The 14,684-nt window shown below is 44.6% G+C and overlaps 1 protein-coding gene across 19 annotated transcripts in view; it reads right to left on the bottom strand.

Annotated features, from left to right (window-relative positions):
• Positions 1 to 14,684, bottom strand: part of ARHGAP32 (Rho GTPase activating protein 32) — a 346,243-nt gene extending 331,559 nt beyond the window's left edge. For 6 of the 19 annotated variants that reach the window (XM_084803658.1, XM_084803668.1, XM_084803659.1 and 3 more), the window contains exon 1: positions 1 to 13,763. This exon is cut by the window's left edge. Coding sequence is in view for 5 of the 19 variants with exons in the window: in XM_084803653.1 (XP_084659779.1) it covers positions 13,014 to 13,036 (23 nt within the window). In the remaining 14 variants the exon portion in view is untranslated. The other 13 variants (XM_084803653.1, XM_084803655.1, XM_084803654.1 and 10 more) reach the window with 10 other exon arrangements.

The following is a 14,684-nucleotide window of genomic DNA, read 5'->3' as shown; positions in this document are numbered from 1 at the left end:
ATAATATCAACTTTAAGGTTAAAAAAAATCTGAGAAGATGGCAGCCAAATATGCAACAAGTTGCTACAATATAATTTATTTCTTTTATTTTCATTTAAAATATTTCTTGGCTGCCTTTCAGGGCAGAAGCCCTCCCAACGCAAAACACAGCAATAAGATACATAAAAACAGTTAAAAGATTAAAAGTGATAAAAACAGTAATAAAGCCAACAGTGTTAACAGCAGTAACAGCAACATTAGTAGTCATATCAATAGAAGGCCAAGGTAAAATAATATGTTTTCAAGGCCTTATTAAAAGTCTGCAATGAGAGAGCATAGTGGACCTCCGATGGCAGCTTCTTCCAAAGGTGTGGGGCCACTGCAGAGAAGGCCCTCTCACGTGTGGTCCCCCACCTGACTGCTCTCACGGGTGGGCAAATGAGAAGGGCCTCTTTCTGATTTTAAAGTGCGGGCAGGCTAATATGGGTGACGGCGGTCCTTCAAGTAACTTGGTCCCAAACGGTTTAAGCCTTGGAGGGAGCAATCCTATGGCCGCTAGTCAGTGGCTAGACAGCCACAGGATATATCGGTTTCTGGAAACCTATCATGGAGCCCGCATTCCGAGGTTGGTTCCCAGAGAACTGACCTTCTCCCCCATGCTGCCTTGCAGGCAGCTCGGAGCAGTGCCGTGCTCCACGCTGAGAAGCGTGGAGCGGCGAAAATGGGGCGTTCTGGGGGGCGTTCTGGGGCAGGGAAGGTGGAAATGCTGGTACAACACATCCTATGTGTCATCTGGCAGCTGCTTCCCCCGCTCCATCATCCTGCAGCTAGACAGCCGAAATCAGCTGTCTAGCCGCAAATGCAGGGTGGCTGAAGCGCCGAGGGGACAATCCCCTCTGTGCTTCTCTTGCCCTGCACTGGATAGGCGGTCAGCTCTGAGTTTGGAGGCAGTTGCCTATCCCCACAGGATTGTGCCCTAAAGGTCAAAACCAGCACTTTGAATTGGGCTTGGAAACGCATCGGTAACCAGTGCAGCTGGCGCAGTATAGGCATTATATGATCGAATTGCATCACCCCCACCAATAATCATAAACATGCCATCTATTGAAGAAATTAGTTATATTTGTAAAGTATCAAATATATTTCCTAACGGCAGAGAACTGTTACCCAATTAGTTCAAAGACATTAAGCAGAACAGACCTGATAAGAAGGTATTCTCCTACAGAACAGTGAAATATTTCAACTGTGGCCAAGAGCTATATTGGCTGAATATTAAGTAAAAAAAAAGGCATACATATGTCAAAACAAGACATGTTACACATTTCAGCTAATGAATCAGAGAGGGGGATGTAGTTGCGTTGAAACCATGAGAAACTCTCTCAAATTACAATGTGTGAACAAATACATGTGAGAAACTATCAAAAACCAACTGATAGGAATACTACTCCACATTATAAAAGTCATCATGCAGTTCATTTACAAAACAATCCTCCATGTGCACAATTTTTAAGACTAAAATTGAACTGTACTAATATATATGTATATAATCAGTACAGACTTGAGTATGGTAACCAGCTGAGAATATAAGGTTTCCCTCAGAACATCTTCAGGAGCACCAAATATAGAGCAGGAATGCTCTATAGGAATGAGCTTCTGTAAGGTAGAAAGAGGGTTTACAGCAACAAACTGATTTGCTCAATGAAATGTAACAACTTATATTTTTCTATAAAACACAGTCTTAAAATACTTGGCATTTGGCCATAATCCACCTATCATAGGATATTGTAGATCATTCAACATAAAAGGTAAAATTGTGCATTCGGATTTAATTCATAACAGGAATAGGCCCTCTATTACAAGTGGACATTTTAAATATGGAAAGTGTGCTTGCCGTTCTCAGTCTTTGAAACTAAAACAATTTAGAACCCACTCTCATAGACAGAGGGCTCCAAGTTCGGGGCCCTCTACCTATCCTGTGCCCTGCCAGCAAGAGGGTGGGAAGAAGGGTGGGAAGAGGATGGAGGCAATTTTGGCAGTTACTCCGTTTAAATTTTAAAAAGCAGCTAGATGGGCCTCTGAGCATGTCTAGCTGACTTACCTTTCAGTGGCCAGGAAGGGGACTGTATAAGCCATAGAATTCTGAGTATCTCAGCCTCTCCTCTCCCCTCTCCTCCAGTCCCACCAGCACACCCCCTATTCTTCCTCACCAGCTTCAATCGGATGTCCTCCCTTGTGCTTGTAGCTTTGTCTACAGGCATGGAAGAGATCTGCAGCATCCTAAGGCACCCCAGACACTGTCTAGGAGGCATAGGATTGCTCTCTTACCAATCTGAAGGATGGACAGGTCTTTACACTAACAGACTTCAAATGTCGTCTATATAATTCTGTGCCCCTATTCTGTAATATATGTTGTTCAAATGAGTAGAGCCCTGAGATTATGAATCAGTGAACACAAAAGTAAAATCAGAACTAAAACATTTGAGACTCCACTAGTATCACACTTTGTAGAATGTAATCATTCACTTGAGGATTTGAAATTTATTGCAACTGAACAAGTGCGTATTTCTAATTACAGAAGGAAAGATCCACAGTATCTTACTTGTCAGTGAAGAGGTATTTTGGATTTTTAGCTTACAAATGGTAACCCCTCATGGACTTCATGAAAAATTTGAATTGTCAATGTTTCTGTAAATATTAGAAGATAATATCTGTTTCCCTTAGTAAATGACTGGCTCTTTAAGAAATAATATTGTTCTTCAACAATGAGATAACTGCAGCTGGGAAAAATTAAGCACAGTTTGGAGTTGCATTCATTCTGTCCTTGGGCTGTGAAGGAGAAGCTGAACTATAGATGGCCGGGTCATGATAAAAATTTGATTGGCATTCACTTGGTAAGAGATGTATGTTTTCTAAATAGTTATATTTGTAATTAAGGGAAATATATAATGAAAAATTGTGTATTTTTGTAGAGGGCTTTGACAACTGGAAAAAATCTTACTATCACTGAATAAACAAGAAGACTTCATAGAATCATAGAATAGTAGGGTTGGAAGGGGCCTACAAGGCCATCGAGTCCAACCCCCTGCTCAATGCAGGAATCCAAGTCACAGCATCCCTGACAAATGGCTGTCCAGCCTCATCTTGAAGGCCTCCAGTGTGGGAGAGCCCACCACCTCCCCAGGTAATTGGTTCCATTGTCGTATTGCTCTTACAGTCAGGAGGTTTTTCCTGATGTTCAGCCGGAATCTGGCTTCCTGTAACTTGAGCCCATGATTCCGTGTCCTGCACTCTGGGATGATCAAGAAGAGATCCTGGCCTTCTTCTCTGTGACAGCCTTTCAAGTACTTGAAGAGTGCTATTATATCTCCCCCTCAGTCTTCTCTTCTCAAGGCTAAACATGTCCAGTTCTTTCAGTCTCTCTTCATAGGGCTTTGTTTCCAGTCCCCTGATCATCTTTGTTGCCCTCCTCTGAACCCTCTCCAGTTTGTCTGCATTCTTCTTAAAGTGTGATGCCCAGAACTGGACACAGTACTCCAGATGAGGCCTAACCAGTGCTGAGTAGAGGGGAACTAGTACTTCCCGGGATTTGGAAGCTATGCTTCTATTAATGCAGCCCAAAATAGCATTTGCCTTTTTTGCAGCCACATCACATTGTTGGCTCATATTCAGCTTGTGATCGACAACAATTCCAAGATCCTTCTCGCTTGTAGTGTGGTTGAGCCACTTATCCCCCATCTTGTAACTGTGCATTTGGTTTCTTTTTCCTAGGTGCAGAACTTGGCATTTATCGCTATTAAATGTCATTGTTGTTTTCTGCCCAGCGCTCCAGTCTATCCAGATCACTTTGAATTTTGTTTCTGTCTTCCAAAGCATTAGCTATCCCGCCCAATTTTGTATCATCTGCAAATTTGATCTGCATTCCCTCCACCTCCAAGTCATTAATAAAAATGTTGAAGAGCACTGGGCCCAGGACTGAGCCCTTTGGACTTGACAACAACACATTCAAAATTCAGCAACAATTCTTTTCCCGAAGATTTAACATTTTATCACACATGGATTTGAAAAAGACTTTTTATAGTTGAGACAGGAGTCTACCAGTAATCCATAGGGTACACTGATATATATTTTCAATTCTGCATTGTTACTCAGTATATGGATATGTATGTTGGTGTGTATTTTGAAATACTCAGAGTAAATTCTATGTGCATGTTTATGGGAGTTTGGCTGTAGTGATATTGTACTTGAGAAGACCCTTACTTGGGACTTGAAAACAAGGAATGTTACACATTTCAGCTAATGAAGTAGAGAGGGGGATGTAGTTGCTCTGAAACCATGAGAAACTCTGTCAAATGCCAATGTGTGAACAAACCTTTAATTTTAATACTAAACAGCTGTTTATATGCTTGGGTTGATAATTAACATTTATACAATGTTCTCTGCGTGTTCAAGGCACCTCACATTCCATAAGATAGAGCTGTATAATCCCCACATTGCAGATGCAGGGCTGAAGCTGATGATTATTTAACACCCAGAGCATTCACGGAAGTAGTACAATCTGAACTGGAGATTCCCTGGTTTACCTTCTCAGCCATTAAACCAGCCTTCCCCAATGTGGTGCCCTCTAGATTACAATTCCCATGATCCCTAACAATTTGGGTTAGAACTCCCATCATCCCTAACAATTGTCCATGGTGTATGGGGCTGATGGAAGTTGTAGTACAAAACATTTAGAGGGCACCACGCTGGAGATGGCTGCATTAAACTATGCCAGGACTGAGAGGAGTTCATGGGCTTTAATTCTTATCGCTAAACTTACATGCGCTATTGGAACTTGTAGACCTTTCTTTCTTACTGCTCATACATTCTTAAAAGTTCTTTCTTACTGCTCATACATTCTTAACCCCAGTTCTTAACACACAACTTCCTATCGGCTTTACAAGTTACAACTAATTACACTTGCAAGAAAACTGGCATTTGACAACTTTTCAAGAACCAAGACAGTTTTTTTAGTTCTCCAAAGCCTACTGCAATTAAGGCAGCAAACTCTGTAACTCCTACAGCACAATCCTAAGTGTATTTACTCAAAAGAAAGCACCAGTGAACTCAAAAGGCACTTATTCTGCAGTAAGCATGCTTAAGGTTGCAACCTATGCACACATCTTAAAGAGCAAGTCCCACTGACCACTGAGTATTTCAGAGTATTGTCTTTTCAAATTTATAAGCTGCCCACTCTGCTTCAGAGCCCTCTCTTCTGGCATAAAACATGATCAAGCTGCAAGCGTTCTATCCTTTCCTAGTAGATTCCCATGCAACACACACAAGGGAAGGGGAGTGGAGGAGAAAGAGGAGGGAGATCATTTTTTCAAGGCCAGAACAAGGTGATGAGCTATAAGTCTGTATTTAACCCATGGGCAGTCAATCAAGGAAGGTCTCCTGAAATAAAGATGTTTTCAGGAGGTGCCAGAAACAGCACTATGTTGGCAGCCTGCCTGACATCCAAAGGCAGAGAGTTCCATAGGAAGGGGAACCCTCCACACTAAAGGCTCTTCTCCAGGTGGAGAAATACACTTCAAGCCAGACTGATCTTCCTTTGCTGGTGTTCTTGCTTGAATTAAGCTGTTGTTCCTTAGGACAATGGATGGGGCCAGAGCTTTCTTTCCCCTTACTTCTGCAATCCCAGGACAACTTTCAGTCGGAGCTGAGCGTTTTTTCTGGCAAGGAGGAGAAAGCGAGCTCCCTACAACCACTCTTTCTCTGGCTGATGGATGGGCCAGGTTGGTCTTCCCCTTGGCTTGATGTTATTCCTCAGATGCAGGGGGTGCAGCCTCCCAGTGACCCTAGGTTCTATGGCTGATGACAGAAGCCAGAGTGTGCTTTCTGTAAAGCATCTGTGAAGTCTTAAAATTTCTTAGAACTACATTTCCCAACAGCTCCTGCTGTGACGTTTGTCTTCCTGAGGGTTGCCTGCTGGAAGGAGGCTCAGGACGGGAGAGACACCGACAGAGGAAGAAAAAGGACTACAGCCTGGGAGCATATCTGTGAGTACTGGTAAAGCACCAGTGGGGAATCAAGGACAAAGAAGATCCTTTTTGGAAATTTGTACTGTGGATCCATTCCTTGAGTGTGTGCCACACTCTAAGTGACTGAAAACCTTCCCTGTTCCCTATCTACCCCATAAAACACTTGTTATTTCTATCTACATGTCAGAGTAATTGCTGGAACCCAACAAGAGTTAGTACAGAGCTTGCCTTCAGCCCCTGATTAAACAGAGACACACTGAGAGCCAGTGTGGTGTAGTGGCTGGAATGCTGGACTGGGAATCAGGAGATCCAGGTTCTAGTCCCCACTCAGCCATGGAAACTCACTGGGTGACTTTGGGCCAGTCACAGACTCTCAGCCCAACCTATCTGACAAGGTGGTTGTTGTGAGGATAAAATGGAAAGGAGGAGGATTATGTATGTGTCCTTGGGTTCCCTAAAGAGGAAAAAAGGCGGGATATAAATGTAATAAATAAGAAATAAATAAATACTAATTTATAAATTTATTACATTGCTTTCTGCTCCCAATCCAAGGGCAACTATATTGCAGGGCTGCTGTAACCTTCTGTCTCTTACCACAGCTCTCCAACCTGCATTAGGGGTACTACAGTAAACTACACTGCAGGGTTGTTGTATACTACATCCTCAGCCCATTCTGCAACATGGGGATAGAAGTAATTAAAAACATTGCAAGGCTGTTGTATGCTCTCAGCTTCACCCCAAGACCCACTGTGGAATGGGATTCTAATAGTGCTGGACAACGCTGCAGGATTGCTGTAAATCACACACACCTTGACCTGCAGTATTCAGTGTGAACTATATTGCAAAGCTGTCATAAAACCACCCTCCCCCAGTCACAGGCCATTCCAATCTGCACTATTGAGAATTAACTGCATTTGCTTTGGAATTTGCATTAGCAGATGTTTGAGTTGTTAAAAACATGTTTTGCACTAAATAAGAACTGAATTAGAAAACACAACAACTCTTCTCTTCGCTGCTATTTTTGAGTGGGGGTAGGCACACTGACTCTCACTACTGTTCGTGGGAGCATTGTAAAATAGCTTCTCAGTGTGAACCAGGAAATGACCTATTCAGACAACGAAAAGGTTCTCTCTTACCCCTGTTATCTTTCCTCCTACCTTCTCAATTTCCAGGCAATTTATCCCATTCCCCACCCCCCAAGATGGAGAAGAAAAAAACTGACATCTCTCAATATTCCATGCCACTTAGTCCTTATGGGCCTGTTTTCAGGGTTCACCCTCATTAAGGTTTTTTCCTAAATATTTTTTGTGCTGATGCAAACCTCAGGCTTCTCCCAAGTCTGCCAATATCTTTTTCTTGTGCGTAAGTGCTGCCATTTTGGTCACACAATGGCAGGTACTCTCCTCTTAAGTTTGGAAATAGAATATATAATTTAAAAGCAGTCTTTTCTTAGTCATTTATGGCTACAATCCTATGCACATTTACCTTGGAATGAGCCCCACTGAACTCAATGGGATATATTTCTGAGTAGCCATGTACAGGACTGCACTGTAAGTCGCCTTGATTTAAAATTAATTCTGGATTCTAATCCTACGGCTTCTCACTTTTCCAAATTGACTGTTTCTGGGAAGACGCTAAAAAGATAATTCTGCTCTATGGAGGCTGCCTCACCATGTCCCAAGGTTAGAGACATGGTGTTTCCATGCTTCCCATTAATTTGCTCTTTCTTACTGAACAGCACATGATGCTATCTCCTGTAAGCTGGGGGGGGGGGGGGGCTTGTAGCTACTGCTGCTTCAACAGCTTCTGAAAAGTGTCAATAATGTAATGCATTGTTTGGCCCTGAGAGTAAATCTAGAGAGTTTGTGATTGCAGGCATTAATTGCTGCCCTCTTACACCCAGGGCCATGGAAGGCGGATAAGACAAGGGCTCTTCTCAATAAATCTGTGCATCACTCATGAGAGAGGGTGTGGACCAGATAGGATGATGCCATGGTATATTCATGACATTACCACATTTGATTCATGCCTCCTGTAATTGGTTAATGGGGGGGGGGGGTGTCACTGGTGCATAACTTCTTCACTACTGCACACTAATCAAGGGATGCCGAGAGTGTATGCTGGTAAAGTTACATTGTCGTTTGTTTTTACAGTGTTCTTGTGCTTTCTACTTTGCTGCTGAGAATATACAGGATTGCAGCTACCTTATGCAGCATTAGTCCTCCCTATAGAGATGCCAGTATGAAGGGACTATAGAAGCAGCCTGCCCATCAATTTATTAACTAGATGTTAAGGTATAATTTGTGTTTACTTTGCACTTGACCTTTAAAGGTCAATTCCTGAAACAAAAGATATTCATACAAGAATACACAGTCTACACCATCTAGAATTACACACAGGCTCATGCAGCATGGAAACTTAAGAAATAGCAAAGGAAATGTCCGTGCCAAAATAAAGGCTGAATACAGGTATTCATTTCTGATAAGCAAAGGGAGAGACATCCTTTTACTACCACCACACCAGCGCAGACCCAGCAACAGTTGTTTGATCACTATATACATATATTACAGGGAAGTCTTTCAGCAAAAAGAAAAAGTATTTTCCAACTCCTATATGAATCAATGAACTGGAGAATTTATCCCACGTTGCAAGCAGTTTCTATCCTAATCAATCTCACTCCTCAGCAAAACTTTAAAGTTGTTCTTCAGTGTCCTGGAGACCAGCAGTATACCTTTCAAATAGGGTCCTGGCTCATCACCAGCCATCTCTATTTACATAACAGGTGAAATTAGTATAATTAGTTCAAAGCTGCAAATCAACTCTTTATTACCAAAAACAAACAAACCCCCACCTTATTTGCAAAAGGGTTTTAGAGCCCCATATTTAAAGAGATGGGAGTACCAGACCACCTTGCCTGTCTCCTGAGAAACTTGTACGAGGGTCAAGAAGCAACAGTAAGAACCAGACAAGGAACAACCGATTGATTCAAAATTGGGAAAGGTGTATGACAAGGCTGTATATTGTCGCCCTGCTTATTTAATTTATATGCAGAGTACATCATGAGAAACGCCGGCTTGGATGAATCACAGGTCGGAATTAAGATTGCTGGGAGAATTATCAACAACCTCAGATACGCAGACGATACCACCCTAACGGCAGAAAGCGAAGAGGATCTAAAGAGCCTCTTGTTGAGGGTCAAAGTGGAGAGTGCAAAAGCTGGTTTGAAACTCAACATTATAAAAACTAAGATCATGGCATCTGGCCCCATCACTTCCTGGCATATGGAAGGGGAAGAAATGGAAGCTGTGACAGATTTTATTTTCTTGGGCTCCAAGATCACCACAGACGGTGACTGTAGCCATGAAATTAAAAGACGCTTGCTCCTTGGGAGGAAAGCTATGGCAAACCTAGACAGCATAGTAAGAAGCAGAGACATCACCTTGCCGACAAAGGTTCGTATAATCAAAGCTATGGTTTTCCCAGTAGCAACGTATGGCTGTGAGAGCTGGACTATAAGGAAGGCTGAGCGCCGAAGAATTGATGCTTTCGAACTGTGATGCTGGAGAAGACTCTTACGAGTCCCCTGGACTGCAAGGAGGTCCAATCAGTCAATCCTAAAGGAAATCAACCCTGAGTGCTCATTGGAAGGACAGATACTGAAGCTGAAGCTCAAATATTTTGGCCACCTAATGCAAAGAGAAAAGTCACTGGAAAAGACCCTGATGCTGGGAAAGACTGAAGGCAAAAGGAGAAGGGGACGGCAGAGGATGAGATGGCTAGATAGCATCACTGATGCAATGAGTATGGACTTGAGCACACTCCAGGAGAGAGCGGAGGACAGGAAGGCCTGGTGTGCTGTGGTCCATGGGGTCACGAAGAGTAGGACAGGACTGAACAACAACATACTGACATTGCTCCTGCTTCTGTGAAAACTCTGTTCCCCCAGGGCCTACAAATGCTACAGACAGAGAACTGGTGCAAGCTCACACTACAGTATAGCTCACAAGGCTTGAATGAAACATTAAACATCTGTGGAAACACACACTTTGATAAGGGGCCTTCCAATCAAAATTGGCTTGCTGAAGCACTGAAATATAAATTCATCTGAACTATTTTGCCCTGAGAACAGTCATATTTCAATTCACTGTGTACATATATTTACAACACATTAAGAGCTTCAGTTAGATGACTGCCAATAGTAATAGAGACTCAAGTATGTTTGGAATGTCGTATAGTTTTAGGTATTCACATTGTTAAAATATTTTCAAAACTGAATGATATTCTTACTTCCAGATGGTTACAATATGCTCAAATATAACATCATGAAGTATAATTACTACTTCAGCAATAAAGGTATAGTTCAAAATATACTTGCATGCTCTCTTTCATGAGAATTTAGACATATTATTTGCTACTCCCAATAAAATGTTCACAGTCTACGCAAGAAAAGCAGCCCTATCATAACTATTCAGCAGCATAAAAAAAAACTATATGGGTTGAACCTCAAGTGGTAATCTATATGCAACCACACAGAACTCATTTAAATAGACCTGACTTCCACTGTAATTAATGATGGAGGGAGAACAATAACGTTCTATTTAAATGTTCTATAGAACAATAACATTCTATTGTTAACCACTATATTCAGAACAAATCAGATTTCTAGGTTCAGATTAAACCTGTTGCGTTTCTAACCAAAGTGGTGTATTGATAAGGCTGCAATCCTAAATTTCTTTGGAAATCCTACTAAAATCAATCATATTGACTTACTTCTGCATAATATGTTTAGGTCATCACTGAAAAGTACAGAAAGGAAAAGTACAGGAGAGTAAGCTCTGTTCTTAACCTCAGATGATACTGTCGTGTTGCTTTGGTTTCATGTAATATACTGGTGTTTCCAACACATTTCCAAAATACCACATCTACCAGCAAGCCTGTCAATTACCAATTGGGCTGGAAAAAGGAGCACAAAACAGAAATTTTAACATGTTTTACACTAGGAGTGGGCAACTAAACAAGACCATGAAAATTAGTTCAAAATCAAGTAACAAATCAAAACCACTTGATCCATGCAGAAAAGACTGCACATAACGCCTTTAAGGTTTCTCACAATGCACAAGCTCTTGATGATGGCACAGTGACTTCTGCAAATTATGGCTATCCAATCCAGGTAGAAATACCTTGGATAAAAAAGGAACCCAAGTCTGTTTCAAAAATATCGAACACACTACTTTAAACAACATGAAAAGAAAAATCTATACTGAAAGTAATGCGAAATGTACTTGCTGGCCAAAAAACTACAGACATGCGCTAACAGTTTTAAGAGATACCAGTAGAACTGAACCCAAATTGTCCCTTCCCATAGATTATAATTGTAACTCATCCTATAATCATTGTCATTAGATCTATTCCTCTCATAAGGGTGGCTCAGAGGCACAAAACGGACAATAAACTACTTTTTATAATCTAAGTGAAGGGCAAGGCATTTTTAACCATCTCTCCTCAAACAAAAAGCAAAGGAAGAATGTTGGGAGTATCCAAATTTGTTTAAAAACAAAAAGAAATGTTGGCATAACCTAGAGTAAACAGAGGTGTGTAGGTTAAACACTTTGCAAAACAAAACAAAAAGAAATGCAATGGAAAAGCTCAACGATTCATACTGATTTACACTGAAGATTATATTGGGAATCTAAGATCTGTTTTATTTTCAGATTCAAAAGAACAAAGACTATGAAGAGAATAATAGTTTCCAAGCTGGAACTGGTTCAGAGCATTTCATTCTACACACATAATTATAACACAATGAGCAGCAAATGCAGAGAAAGGCATTGCAGCACCTACGATCACTCACACACACACACACAGCTTCCTATCATCACACAAGCCAAGATTACCATGAGCATGCTACATGGCTGCACATGCACACTCTAGAATACATCCACTTTCTTTCCCAATCATTCAGCCCTTGCCTGCCCTGCCCTAGAAAAACTTTCCCAGCTGCACCTCTGAAAGATTTCCACAGCAGGTTACTGGCTGGATGTCCTTTTAATTTTAACGCAATGCCCCTTATTTTAGGGCCTGATAGCTCTCCTGGGGCCTATAGAACCATTCATTAAACCCCAACAAAACACCCCCATAGCAGTGATCTCTCTCTCCACAATCCAGAGAGATACATCTTCAGAAACCCATAGGGAAAGCTTTCATCCACATTCATACCTCCACAGATCTATATTCAGAAGAATCTTGCACTCTCACCATCCCCAGGAATCCACCCACACTCACACCTCCACAGAAACCCATATAAACATCCTCAGCTTCCTCATCACATTCATAATGGGCTCCGGAACAGACATCTTAAATATACCTTACCTGGTCTCCACAATCTAAGAAGGCACTCTGACATCCAGCGAAACCCACTGAAAAGGCATCCCTACGCCAAAACGTACCAATGAAACAGACACAAATGGGGGGGGGGGTTGGTTTTATGTAGGTATAAATGGGAAGAAGGTTAGAGACTTGGGAGGTACTCAAAGGTTATCTAGTCTAACCCTCTGCTGATGCAGGAAATTCATTGTTACATTATTACAACATAGGTGCCCATCCACTCTCTGCTTCACACCTCCTTATGAAGGAATTGGTGGATAACAGATGTTTGTGTCATGGCACTCCAGTGTACATGCAGCCAAATTCTAACTGCATGTACTCAGAAGACCCTCACATTTGAATGGCACTTACTCCAGAATTAATTATAAAGCTGAAAGATCTTATCCATGCTTAAGTGGAAATAAGCCTCATATACATTATGGAATTGCACAGCTATAATCCAATGCACACTACTTAGGACTAAGCCCTATTTTATTCTGTAGAACTTCAAAGTAACCATACTTTGGTCTGGGCTGGATCTTTGTCTGGAGTTTCAGGAGTCAAAACTAAGTGTCACCAAAATGAGCTGATATCCACAAAAGCAGCAATTTAATCCCACACACCAGACATAGATTGCTACAGGAGACCTACCCCAAGCCCCATCCGACAACCATGAACCTCTGTGGACGCCCTTAAGACAAGAGAAACAGAGGGGTCAGCACATGCATGCCATCCTACAGCCCCATAACCTAAAACCCACATCCAGGCTGCATGGTGTCCCAGCTACATGCCCATGCATGTTTGTTCTGGAGTAAGCTCTACTGCAATCAATAGAGTTTCCTCCCAGGAAATCATGCACAACAGATTGCAGGTGGGCAGTCCCATCCTAGGATACACATTCACCAGGCGAAAAAGCCCCTCTGTGTGCAACAGCTCCACTCTGGGAAACATACCCAGGGACGAGGGGCAGCATGCCACCCTCCAGTCACACATACCCAACCCCATCCTTATCTATGCACATTTACACAGAAGCAAACCCTACCGGGCAGTTACGAGCCCTGCTGGAGCAGCTGAAAGGCCTACCTCATTGGTAAGCAAGCCAGCACCCTCCAGATGTTTGGGGGACTACAACTCCCACAATTCCTAACCACTGGCCACGCTGGCTGGAGCTGACGGGCGCCGTAGTCCAGAGCATGCGGGCTACCCCCGGCCTTTGTAGTCCAGCGGGGCTCTACCTCTCAGGTGAGCAGGCATGCAGCCCCGCGACACCCTCCGCCGTGCACGGTTTCTCAGAAGCACGCCCCGCTGTATCCAACGGGGCTTGCCCCCAAGTAACCGTGCGCAGGATCGCAGCCTTCTCGCTCGAACTCTTCTCCCCCCCCCCCGCAATCCACACACGCACACACACGCACGCACCTCGTTTCGACGCAGCCCCCTTGCGTGCAGGCGCGCTTACCTCCGGCCGCTGAGGACGACGAGAGGCGGGGCCGAAGCCTCCCAGCCCCTCCCCGCAGAGCCGGGCAACGCTGCCGCTCGCTGCGGCGGCGGCGGCAGCAGCTATTCCTCCCGCCGCGGCCGCCTTTCGGTGGTCTTCCTTACGCCCCCCGCCCCCGCCTTTCTCCTTCAACGGCCCCGAGTCCTCAGAGCGGCCGCCTCCAGGCAGCCCGCGCCGGCTCCGGCTCGCCTCATGCCCGAGGCGCCCGCTGCCCGCCCCGCTGCCTTCGCTTCGCGCGCGAGAGCCGGAAGGCGCGAGAGAAAGAAAGGAAAAGGGGGCGCGCGGGAGAGGACGGCGCTCGGCGGCGGGGGGCGTCCGGGAGGAGCGGGCGGCCTGAGGCGGGGGCGCCGCGGACGGAGCCCTGAGGGAGGGAGGGAGGGAAGGAAGGGGCCCCGGGGGTGCGGGGAGAAGCGCGGCTGAGGGGGCGCGGCCGCGGAGAGAAACCTTGAGGAGAAAGGAAGGGAGACGCCGCCTCCGTCTCTCTCTCCCTCTCTCTCTCTGGTCTTCCCGCCCAGAAATCCCTCGCGCCCCCTCAGCGCCCCTCGTCCCCCCCGCCCGGGCGCCTCAATAGGGCGGGGACGCAGGAGGACCCCGTGCAGCACCGCCGCCCTCGGCTCGCGCCTGCCTCTGAGGGGGGCGCCGCAGCGAGGCGCAGGCAGGCAGGCGCAGGGCCCATGCGCGCTCCGCAGGCCCCGCCCTGCCCCGGCGGGCGGCGGGGCTGAACGGGGGCGGCGGGGCCGCGGCGGGGGGGGCGAGGAGGCCCCTCTCGCTGAAGCGCGGCGGGGGCGTCTCTTGCCGTCGCCGACTATGCTTTGTGTGGGTGTGTA

Source organism: Heloderma suspectum, chromosome 6, assembly GCF_057233095.1.
Source record: "Heloderma suspectum isolate Gila_16-S chromosome 6, 16-S_ref, whole genome shotgun sequence".
In the NCBI taxonomy this organism is placed as follows: domain Eukaryota; kingdom Metazoa; phylum Chordata; class Lepidosauria; order Squamata; family Helodermatidae; genus Heloderma; species Heloderma suspectum.
The sequence above is the reverse complement of the archived record's forward strand: the minus strand, read 5'-3'. Positions and strand labels throughout refer to the sequence as shown.